The following is a 12,330-nucleotide window of genomic DNA, read 5'->3' as shown; positions in this document are numbered from 1 at the left end:
ACCAAGAAATATTCATTACTGTGATATAATTTATTTTAGATTCATCATGCATGCTGCATTCAAATGTTTTAATTGTAGATATATAAGATATAATGCTAAACGAAGTATAAAGTAGTAGCAAATTAGTTTCACATTAAATAAGAAACGAAATAAAATAAGCATACGAGTGAGTATAGAATTAAAGTAAAAGCATAAACAAATCCAAAGTATGTTCAATTAAAGCAACATTAATAGAACAAAATTGTCAATATGACCTTATGTTTCCTAGGGACATTATGTTGTTTTTCTTCTGTATGTGTGTGTATGTGTGTGTGTTCATCATCATATGCGTTTGATTTGTGAATATATGTGGTTATAAGTGTACATATGGATTTTTATAGTGAATCACCATTCGCTCTAGGTGCATACTAGATCCCGTTCCTCATACTAACTCCTTCTGTACACATATGTTGTTTCTTGTTTTTCTCCGTCTCTTCCTATTCCTTTTCACGCCGTACGATAATAGCTTAACCATCCAGCAGTCAAATGATGGGCTGTATTATAATATTACTCACGTAAGTTATTTGCATATTTTGTCCATCTGTGTCACACAGGTGCCGTGTTTGTGTATGTGTGTGTATGTGTGTAATTTTTTTTTTTCAATTTTCCTTTGTTTTCCTTTGTTTTCCTTTGCTTTTAACATTACAAATCATAAGTAGACATAACTTTTTTGCGTTTTTTGTAATAGTTTTTCCTTTTTTTTTTCTTTTGTTTTTGTTTAAACTAGTTTTGCTTCGTTTAACCTTTTTTTACGTTTTAACTTAATCGTTTCATTGTTGTTAGTACTACTACCATGTATTATACCCATTTTCGGTTTTCTACGTTTCTGTTTTTTGTTGGGTTCGCGCTGTTGCAAATAATTATTTATGCTTCACACACCGACCTTGCTCCCGCGGGCATGATTTAAAATTTTACCTTTTTTTTCTTTTCACCTTTTCATCTGTTTCATTTTACACTTTTTATGTTCTTTTGTTTTCTTCTTCTTCGCTATTGTTGTTCATTATCATATCGGTAGGTGCAGTTTCTGCTAGAGTAGAAAGAAATGCAGTCCTTGAATAGGGCGTAAAAGAGGCCAGACTTGCAGCGATCTGACGGCAACGCAGTTTTTGTTTCTAGTTCATATCGGAGGGTGAGCTAGTTTTTGCGGTGGCAACTAAAAATTCCTATTATTCAACGATCGAAAACGAGTGATTCTTTAGTTGCTTTTACGACATCTGATGGGATCGGTTCGCCATAATGTTGATTCTTCTCAACGATAAGCAAAGTTCGATCTTTCAGCTGTGCTTTTAAAGAAAATAGTTGTACAATCCTCCGCTGGTCTTCGCGCCAAGGTTGCGTAACGGTGCGAATGGATCCGCACTGCTGTTACTGTTGCCATTACCACCACCACCACCACCACCGCCACCTGCACCATCGTCCATCGAGCCGTCAGACAGCTCCATCTTGCCGAGCTGCTGTTTGAGGCTTTCCATACCAGCATGCTGTTGGCCATGTTGCTGCTGGGACGCAAAGTGTTGGTGCTGGTGATGCGCATGTTGTGGATGCGGTAGATGGTTACTGTTGCTGCCATGCTGCTGATGGAGATGATGCTGGTGGTTGCCTAACCCCATCCCCCCTCCTCCACCAGCTTGTTGTCCTTGACTCAGTACACTGGCGTACGTTGCGTGGGCCGAAGAGGAGACGGGCGGCATTCCCGAAGGACCACCACCTCCTCCACCGGTTGAACCACGCTGGGATAGTAAATGATCATCATGTAGCGACGACTGTCCCATGCCACCCGACTGCTGCTGTTGCTGCTGAGCTGTAAGATGCTGCATATAACTCCGACCACCCAAATCGTGCTGTTGTTGTAATTGTTGCTGCTGCTGTTGTTGCTGCTGCAGTAATCCAGCAGCGATATTTTGTATCGAGCTGTATCCAGCGTTACCCTGGAATACTCCATTCTGCTGCTGCTGTTGTTGTTGTTGCTGCTGATCGAGCAAAGGATTCCCGCCATACTGATTGCCACCGTTCGTAGAGCCTGCACCACCGGCCAGACCGGAGCCGAAGAGATAGTTTTGCTGTGACATTTTAGGCTCCAGCAACTCCACGAGCGACGGCTGTAGTCCGTAGTGCTGGGCGTGAGATTGCTGCTGTTGCTGATGCTGCTGCTGTTGCTGCTGTGGATGCAGATGAACCGAGTCAAGCAGATCCGGCGTGGACGAGTTGATCGAGTGGGCATTCGACGAGGAGGAGGTCGTAGCGGTAGCACTTGCACTGCTAGTACTTCCACCACCACCACCGCCACCGGCGTTGCCCGGTAGATAGTTTTGTCCCGCCTGGCGACGGTACAGCGGTACCGATTGCTGCTGTTGACTCGTCTGCGACGGTCCGATGAGGGAGGGAATTTCGGGGGCCACCAGGGTCGTCGAGAGGTTTGCGAATAGTTCTGTCGGCTCAAGCATGGCTTTTCCACCGCCAGGACCTGGCTGATGAACCGCCGCATTGACTGACGATGCACTGTGCAATCCATTCACCAGCACATTCGAGTGCATTCCTCCTCCTCCCACACCGATGTTGGCCGACCCACCACCACCACCGCCACCACCGCCACTTCCAGTGACACCGAGCAGCAGCGGATCCTTCAGATTGGGGTTGAGAATATTGTCCAAGAAGAGATCGGCTTGCGATGATAACGGTCCGACCGATTTCGGCATTCCGTGCTGCTGCTGCTGCTGTTGTTGCTGTGATAGCGATAACGATGTAGCTGTCGGCTTGATCGCATTGGCAGCCGCCACAGCCGTCGGTACCTGGCGCAGCACGTCGGTGAACTTGTTGGCTGATTCGAGCCCTTTCGTTTCCATCAGCTTCATGAACCAATAGTACTGGAACTCCTTCGTCTGCATCGCCATATCGAAGTAGCTCATGTTCTGCGGGAGCAGATGGTTGAAGTCGGTGAGGCCACCATTCGCGGGACCTCCAATGCCGCCGCCGCCGCCACCGCCACCGAAATGCTGCTGAAGGCCCGGTACAGCGGAACCGCCCGGACCGAGAACGGCGGACATCTGCTGCTGCTGCTGCTGGTGCTGCAACAAATGTGCCGAAGATGACACCGGTGGCAAGTGTCCACCGGAGGTCAGCTGGGCCGGTAGAAGCCCGCCAGCGACCTGCTGCTGTTGCTGCTGGTGCGACGCTATGGGATTGCGCAGCTCGGGAAAGTGAACGTTCTGGAGAAACTGATAGTCGCCCGACTTGTCCAGCGCGTACTGATCGGCACCGGTGGCACGCGCGTGTAGGGCTGCGCCCCCAGCGCCCGATGGGCCGCCGCCAAGTTTCTGTCCACCGCCCGCGATCGATAGCTGCGGCATCCGGTTCGACATGGCCATCAGCTCGCTTTGGATGCTGGACATGTAAAGGTCGGTCGATTGGCCACCACCGACGAAGTGGCCCTGCTGCGCGTTCGAAGGTGCCACCTGTTGCTGCTGCTGCTGCTGGAATCCACTCGGGCTGATCGGGCCACTGTTCAACATGGGGCGTATGTGGTGGTTTTGTTGCCCCGCTCCCGACCCCTGCTGCTGAAGTCCACCCATATGCGGTATCGCCTGATGGTACAGCCCAAAGCCACCACCTTGTTGTTGCTGCTGCTGCTGGGCCTGGGTTTGCATGAGAGTGGCCTTGTTGGGTTGTTGCTGTTGCTGCTGAAAGTAGGACAACGGAGGTAGTCCTCCGCCCAGTGGTGGCGGTGGTGGTGCTTGGCCCGCTATCGTTGGACTACGCATCGGTGGCGCTATCATCGGCGGTGGTGGTCCCGGGCGTCCCAGTCCCATACCGAGCGGGTGCGAAACCGATTGGCCACCACCCTGTGCAGCCGCCGCCGCCGCCGCGAGCTGGGGCCGTATCGATGGGGGAGCATTCTTTTGTGCCAAACGCCAACCGGGCGGTGTGTTACGCCCACCCGGTGAGGCGACCATCGGAAAGTTGCCACCTCCGGCCGCCGATGCTGCACCCCACAGGTTCGGCGGATTCTGATTCGGTGGGGCAAGGTTCGGTGGAAGCGGAGGACCACCACCAAGGGCCGCGGAAGGATGCGGAGGAACCATGGTTGGGCCGCGGAGCTGTTGAGGCTGCTGAGACGATTGTTGTTGTTGCTGCTGCTGCTGTTGCTGTTGTTGATAAAAGTAAAGAGGGTTTTGATAAGGAAACTGTTGCGACTGTTGTTGTTGTTGCTGCTGTTGCTGCTGTTGTTGCTGCGATTGCATATGTTGCTGGAGCATCGATGGTTGTGCAACCGGTCCTTGACCGCCCGCACCAAGATGGCCGCCGGTTGAAGAAGCCGGTCCCATGAATGGAGCGATCGCTAGCGGATTACGCATAAGTGCGGCAGCTGCGGCGGCGGCGGCCGGATTCGGTACACCACCCAGTCCACCGGCACCAGCTACTGCGCCTGCACCACCTCCCAGTGGATAGGTGGGTCCTCCGACGGGATTGTGATGAAATGTCCCGCCTGCCTGCTGTTGTTGCAGCTGTAGATGTTGTTGCAGAGGATGCGGGGGTACTTGCTGTTGTTGTTGCTGCTGCTGTTGCTGTTGTTGCTGATGTTGTGGTTGCTGCTGTTGCTGCGACTGCTGACCACCCACTTGATGTTGATGAGATCCGTGGCCACCTGGGTTGAGAGTTCCACCCAGTCCACCCACCGCTCCATGATGTCCAACCAGCGCCGAATGATGATGAAACTGTCCTCCGATCATCGACGCACCGGCCGACGACAAGCCGGGCCCTCCACCACCCAAACTGGCCGCCTGATCCCGAAGGTACGCTTCTCCTTGTAGCGCACGCGGGATAAACTCCGGGGCGAGCGGATTCAGGACGTACGTTTTCTTCAACTCCACCCCGTCCAGCTGCGAGCGCAACAGGGACCACGTGATACCGAAGAGGCTTTTGTTTTGGTAGCAAATTTCGATGAATCGCTCCCACACCTTCCGGCAACGGCCGATCGAGCAGAGGGCAACCGGATCACCGACGACCGCCACCAGGCTTTGGGCGCGCGTGATCGCCGTGTTGAGCAGCTTCGAGTTCGAGAGAAACCCGTAGTCCACCTCCTCGGCCGAACTGGAGCCCTCGTTTGCGTTCGCATTGCACGTGCGCCTGGTGCGCACGGTCGACAGGAAGATCGCCCGGAACTGCTTGCCCTGCACGTTCGCCACTCGCTCCACACTGATGCCGCCCATGCGCCGCTTGCGCAGCTCCGAGCGTATGCGGAACACCTGATCGGCGTACGGGGTCATGATGCCGATGCTCTGGTCGTTGATCTTACCCCACGCGCTGGGCCACTTCTTGCGCAGCTCGCACACCCGCTCGACCACCTCGTACACCTCGGAGTTATTGTAGAACGCGGTCGAGTTCTTGTCCTGCACGTCCTCGCCGCGCGTCGTAAAGAACGTCAGCGGGTAGAACTTCTCGTGGCGTGGCTGCTTGCCGGACGCGATCAGCTTCTGCTCGTAGAACAGCTCGGACGTGAACTTGATGATGGCCTCATGGGCGCGATAGTTTTCGCACAGCAGTATCTTGCACGGGAAGTCATTCGGATAGTGATCGTACAGGCGCTCCAGGAGCGACACGTGCAGCTTGCGCTCCTTGGCAAAGTTCGAAAACAGCTCGGGTGACATCTGCATGTGATCGCCGGCCAGCACGATGCGCGTCTTCTCGCCCGCCAACGCCAGCGGCATGATCGCTTCGCACTCCATCGCCTGGGCTGCCTCGTCGAGGAAGATGTGCGTGAAGTGGCCCTTCGGTAGGTCCAGCGAAGCCAGCTCCATCGAGATGTTGAGCGTTACCACCACGATGCGGTGCTTCATGATATCTTTCACTGTAGGTCGCCGGAAGTTGCGCATGTTGATGTTCAAATCGACCAAGCAATACTAAAAAGAGGGGAATAATTTAAGTGCACGTCTCAGCTTATTATCGACGAATCTTTTATGAGAAATCTCGTTAGAAGTAACGACATGCCCCAGCTATAAGCCGATTTTAACGATAGTTGTCCCCCACCCTAACTGTCTATTGAATCTGAAATGACCACCGACGATTACTATGGCAACGTGAATATTTCATTGATTGTCATGGTAATTTGACTTTTTGACTAGGTAAAGCAGGGGTCAGCAAAGTCCGGCAAAGCATTTAAAAGTAGTACCCTTTTGTAAACATTAAATTATCGAGTAAAGTATCCGGCCCGCGCTCTCGGTTTTCTTTTAATCTTCTGACCCTTTTTAGGAAATGTATGCCGACCCCTGAGCTAAAGGTTCAGGTTCAAAGGCTGAAAGGTTAGCAAGTTTTTCTGCGCAACCATTATTTCGACAATTCTTTACAAAATTCCTTACAAACATATTTACATTATGTGGGAGATCATCGCATCAATTTCTGGAAGGATATAGGACATCGGAAATTCTTTTACGGATATAGTTGAAAAAATCACCCGAGAAATCGAAAGTGCTCCTCCGTTCGAAAATATTGGACGTAGGTTCGAGGGTCTTTCTAACGTGTGTTTTACTCTAACAACATACACCCACCACCTCGATACCATGAAATATAACAAACTTGCAATTTTATCCAACATTTCTCGCTGTTCACAGATATAAATAAATATTTTAATTACTATCAACTAGAATGAGCATGAACATTTGATTTTGCCTAACTCAACTCACCTTCTGCACGATACTGTTCACCGTAGCCACCCAACGCTTGTGGTAGTAGACACGCAATGGTTTCGCCTCGGTCATACCCTCCTCGACCCACGGGTGCAGATAGTCCTTGATGTACAGATCGGCCGCCGAGTTCGAGTGGGTGCAGATTAGTATCTTGGTCGTATCCTGCAGCAGCAGCTGCTTGATCGCTTGCGCCAGCGTGTACGTTTTCCCGGTGCCGAACGGTCCGATCAGCAGAATTGGCGGCAGTGCCACGTTGATTGGCGTCGTTATGGCCATCACCGCCTCCTTCTGCTTCGAGTTCAGCTTCGGATCGAGCGACGAATCCCACTGGCGCTGGGGAGTCCACGGTATGCTCGGCTCGAGAAAGATCTCCGGAAAGATGATGCGAAAGTCGGCTATCTTGTCGATCGCCTGATGCCACTCGCAGTACGTCAGCCGGTTCGGTTGGAACTGAATGTCGGCGAGGAACTCTGTCTCCGGCTTCAGGCCCAGTCCGGCTACCGCCTTCGCCGACACCTTCATGTAGATCATATTTTTGCCCTTGTCCTCGATTACCGCTTCGTACACCTTGCGCTTTTCGCCCGCCGGTGGCGTCTCCTTGGCCGCCGCAATGTACACCGCCTGGCAGTTGTTCAGGATGAGCCGCCCGGCCGAGGTGTCCTCCGAAACGTCCTTGCCAAGCTTCATCAGCGCAAACAGTTCGCCCGAATGCGAGTACTTGGCCGTGCTGGTGGCCATGCCGCTCGGCGTGAGCAGATAGTTGGTGACGATCGAGAGGCGCGTGGTCAGGTTGTAGCGCGCTATCTGCTCGTACCGGGCGATCTCCTCCACGTACAGCAGCTCGTGGATGCGGTTGCGGTAGTTGTTTCGTGTCAGCTTTTTCTCCGTGATCGTCGACTGCGTCAGCACGAACGTGGACGCCTTCGGAAGCGGATAGTGCGTCAGCAGGTCCTTTTCCCGCTCAGCGTCAGCCGTGTACGCCGGCGTTTGCATGTGCGGTATCGGTGCAGTGGTGAACTCGAAGATATCCGAATTCGTCTCATCCCAGCGTTCTGCAGTCGACATGACGATATCCTTCTTGATCTCCTGTATCTTGTCGACCTCCGTAACCGGCACCACGTCCACACAGATGTGCTTCACCAGCACCGGCTCGCGGCCAAAGTCAAACACCACCGTCTGCCGAAACGTGCCGTAGATTTCGGTACTGAAGCCCACCTTCACACGATGCTCCAGCAGCAGGGCACTGGTCCCCCCGTCGCCCTTGTCGGCGGCGGCGGACGGAGCGACCCACTCCTGCTCCGAGTTCAGTTCCACCTCCGATGCGCGTTCGGGTCCGCTTTTGCTCCCCGCAGAACCCTTTTTCGGGCCACCGGGTGCGCCCCTCGGTTCACCCGGGCAGATTTGCTTGATCACGAAGTGGTTCCGGTGCGCGTCCTGGAGCAGCGCAACCGCCTTCAGGTAGCGCTTCGATTTCAACACGAACGACCACTCGCGCTTGCTCACTTTCGACGAGATGGTGGTGACAAGATCGTGCGAGCAGCTGTCCTCTACGCCCTCCACCTTCTCGCGCATCACCTTGTCGGGGCTGGGTGCCTGCACCCAACGCTCCAGCAGCTGCTCGGTGTAGCTCTTACCGTACAGCTCCTTGTCGCGGGCTCGCTGGAGCTTCTTCTTGCGGTACTCGAACCGTTCCTTCCACTCGTTCAGCTCGTCGACGCCGTGCGCTTCCACACACTGGTTGCCGTAGCTGCAGTTTTGATTATCCTGATACTTCTCGCACAAGCTGTACAGCTCCGCAACGAAACCACGCGGCGGTGGGCGCCACTTCCAGTCACGACCTGCCATTGAAAGGGGAATAACCATTGATTAGCTAATGCAATCTTTAACACTACAGACAACATGGTACATTTGACTTATCTAAGGATGGAGTCCAATTTCTTGGACTGTATGGTTTGTTTTTCGATCTTTGAGGTTTATTTATGAGGTTATTTTTCATGATAAAAATTCGAAACTATTTTTATAATATATCCATTTGTATTGGCTTTCTTGTGTTATTTTCACATGATCTATGATGAGGTGCAAATATACTTAAAAGTGACCGTTTAAAAGAATTATGGCCTGGTCAACATGATTCTCGGAAATGGTCGAATGCGGAACCTTCAATGGTGCTATGGATTTTACTGTGTTTTTTTTTAATATTCTGCCGATTTCAAGATATTAAAAATTAAAATTTCGTAGCGGTCAAAATGATCGCTATTTGGATTCTTTAACACAAGTGAAATAACTTTTGGGTATCGAGTATGTGTTTGTAGGAAAGAGAGCATCATGGAAACATGAGAATTCTTTTTTAAAACCTACCCTCATCCGACATGATGATGTTCTGGTGGCTTTCAGTTTGACAGTGCGCCCGCAGCTCGGATCGATCTGCGAACGCCATCGTACAGTAGACACAGGTAATACTGTTCAGTTTGTCAACCGACATCGATTTGCTGGTCGTACCGGTCGTGGCTCCGGCGGTACCCGAAACCGATTTCTCCTGTCCACCAGCCGCTGCAGCCTTCTGCGTCTCCTTGCTGTTTGTTGTTTTCTCCGAGACGTTGGTCATCTTGCTTCCACCGCCACTTTTACCGCCGGCGTCCACTACGCGAGATCCACCAGTTCCGCCCGATCCACGATCGCTGGCGGAAGCTTTTTTGTCACTATCACTGTTCGCTTCATTGAATAAATTACAGTTACTATCACTAGTTTTGCTATCACTGTTGCTACTGCTGTTAGTGGATGACGCTTTCGACAGTTTGCCTCCAGCCGCCATCGTCGTGGGTTCTTTCCGCTCAACGCTGTCCTTTCGTTTGTCATCGCCGGTAGACGAACTGGTCGGTGTAGACGCTGCTCCCGGTGGTTTTTTCTGCCCCTGACTGCCACCGCCCGACCGTTCAGTCCCTCCGCCCTCCATCGGCGGGGTGCCAGAAACGGCCTGCTCCCCGTTGCCAATCTTCAGCTGGCCCTCTATCTGACAGAGTTGCTTCGTGTAACGGTCCGGAGGCAGATTGTTGAGGATAAGATTTTCCAGCTTGGTCTCGATCTGCTCGTACTCGTCGTTCAGCGAGGAAAGTGAGGAAACGGTCGACGAAGTTGGACTCGGCGTGACTTCACTGGCCACGGCATCCACCACCGAACTATGGTTGGCTCCCTCGGCACCCCGTTCGGATCCGGCTCCCCCACCTTCCGCACCCGGCGATGAACCACCCGACGATGACGAGGACGACGTGGCCATCTGCAGCAGCACCCTCAGGCGGTCCAGATGGCGCCCGATGTCTTGGTTGGCGCTATGACTGGCGATCCATTCCTGCAGGATTACTTCCGCTTCGGCAAACTTTCGCTGCTTGAACAGGGAGTGTATGAGACGCTTGCGTACCTTCGACTCAGTACTGGCATTTCCGACACCGTTGTTCCCCACCGGTGACGCAACACTGCTGTCTGCATTTCCGTTAACCGATGTTGTCGTATTGGTGGCTTTTCCAGGCAAACCCTTGCTGCCGGAGGTTCCTGTTCCTGTTGGCTTTGATTGCGCCGAGCAGGATGAAATCGTCGACGTCGAAGAGGACGGTGTAGGGCTACGAGATTCGGCGGAAGAAGACGATGACGATGGTGCAACGCATCCGTTGTTGTTGGTGTTGTTGTTGCCGCTGGTGTCCTTTCCGCTCTCCCCGAGACGTAACAACTTAAGCAACCGATGGCAATCTTGCGTCACTTGATCGTACTGCTGCAGCTCCAGACAGCACTCGGTGCGACCGTACAAACACGCGATCACTTGCTCCTTTGAGTGTCGCCGTCCCGATGCAGATGTTGGGTCATTAACGGATGCTTCTACAATCGTATCGTAGATGTCTAAAAATACAGAAACAAACTCATTACTATCCTGAGGCATACCATTCTGCTTATCGTAACATTTTTACTGTAGGGGTTAGTTTGAGTTAAGATCGCCGCGTCACGTAGTACTAGCAGTACTAATGTAAAACAGATGTTGGAATGAATCATATTTTACGACATCGACGGACGGCACCAAGATTCTTAGGCAGTCTGTCCCATCGACGAGCATTTAATAGTGTGTTGAATTGGAAAAATTCGTAAACTTAAAAAAGAAGTATGCTTTAGAGTGCTTTATAAAGCGAAGGTGATCTGTAATCGTTAAAAGATTATTGAGCATTGCTGGCTGCAATTTAAACTAGTTTACCTTTTGCCTTTTGCCACAGTCGGTTCCGGAGGTACTCGTTGGCTTGCGACTCGGTCATTGCTTTTACTCGATCGTTACCGCTGCGCACAATGCAGCGATCGAGTGGCCCTTCTCACGACCGGTGTGTGAGTAAGACGCGGATTTACTTTCGCTGTTACAACGACGGCGGCGTCTGCGACGTGTGGAACAGGAAGCTGGCAACAGTTTTACGGCGGCAACGGAACGCCACTGGACACTCATTCGTTCCGCTCCGTACCGTTCCCGTCCCGGATCCAACCGAGGGAAGGTGGAGTGCTGAGGGGACGGTAGACTAGCGCGGAGGTGAAGCTAAAGGATTCCAACTAGAAGGATCAATGGAAGGCGTTCAAATCCACCTCGCCTGTCCCACAACTTCCGACGCTGTTGATACGGTTATCTCCCGGTATGATCACCGGATACGGTCGCGTTTGTTTTGTGATGGTTCCAAACGCACAGCTTCACACGGACGAAATGCACTCCCGCAATCGTACACTAAAACACACGAAACACACCTACAAGTAGTACGGCTAGCATTAGTTGCTACACTTAATGTACGTTTTTGCTATTCGATTTCTACAATCGAATAACGTTTTCTAATCCGTTATCGTTTTCCCGACGGTCCAGTTCAATGCTACGATCAATATACACTGCTTTTATGCCTCGCCTTCCCCGCGGACGACGATCTCTGAAAGTGAAGGAAGAAGAAGAACGGAAGTATAGACACCATTAGGTGCTTCAGAGGGGATGCAGAAAATGTCCGCAATATGATGATCTGAGGGTTGTTTTTGCGGTCGTGTGATTTTGTCGCCGGATGCGCTATGCAGCATACTCGCGGCGTCAATCCAAGCAGGAACACAAGAAAGTGTTGCAAAACTAGAAGTAAAAAGTTCGCCCCAATAGCATAGTGTCTCTCCCACGCCAGCTATGATGTGTAAGTTGTTACCGCATCGCTTTCCGGCGTTATAATTCTAGCCGATTCTGGCTGAACGACGAAAAAGCCGTCGCCGATTGAGTTGCGTTTACCGGAAAAAAAGTAATCAACTCGACGGAAGAAAATGAACTTTTCGGCACCTTGTTACACACGCAGGGGTACGCAGCAGCAACAGCAGCGATTTTTGTGTACGCTGTGCGCGGTGTTTTCCGGATGCCGAGAACGAACCCGGACCGCACGGTGTTCGAACAAATTTTCCCGCACCGCCATTCTATTGCCCGTAGCGATACTTACCCACGCTACCAACGGAATCACGAAAACCTTCCTCCAACTCGGTAAATAATTACATTTTGTCAGCCCGTACGCTCCTGCAAGCAAGTTACCAGAGACATTTTTTCCTTTTCTTTGTCTTTTTCTTCCGTTGATGG

At 51.7% G+C, this 12,330-nt stretch overlaps 1 protein-coding gene across 2 annotated transcripts; it reads right to left on the bottom strand.

Annotated features, from left to right (window-relative positions):
* Nucleotides 1–569: 569 nt before the first annotated feature.
* On the bottom strand, nt 570–12,322 carry LOC131260267 (uncharacterized). 2 transcript variants are annotated; one of them, XM_058261944.1, is made up of 5 exons: nt 12,197–12,322; nt 10,954–11,656; nt 9,078–10,607; nt 6,717–8,557; nt 570–5,936 (listed from the first exon to the last, which is right to left on the bottom strand). In XM_058261944.1, the coding sequence occupies exons 2-5, from the start codon at nt 11,009–11,011 to the stop codon at nt 1,326–1,328; spliced, it is 8,040 nt and encodes a 2,679-aa protein (XP_058117927.1). In that variant the 5' UTR covers nt 11,012–11,656; nt 12,197–12,322; the 3' UTR covers nt 570–1,325. The 2 variants fall into 2 exon arrangements, with proteins under 2 accessions (XP_058117927.1, XP_058117928.1); XM_058261945.1 differs by having other exon boundaries at nt 10,954–11,483; nt 12,250–12,292.
* Nucleotides 12,323–12,330: the final 8 nt, after the last annotated feature.

Source organism: Anopheles coustani, chromosome 3, assembly GCF_943734705.1.
Source record: "Anopheles coustani chromosome 3, idAnoCousDA_361_x.2, whole genome shotgun sequence".
Lineage (NCBI taxonomy): Eukaryota > Metazoa > Arthropoda > Insecta > Diptera > Culicidae > Anopheles > Anopheles coustani.
The sequence above is the reverse complement of the archived record's forward strand: the minus strand, read 5'-3'. Positions and strand labels throughout refer to the sequence as shown.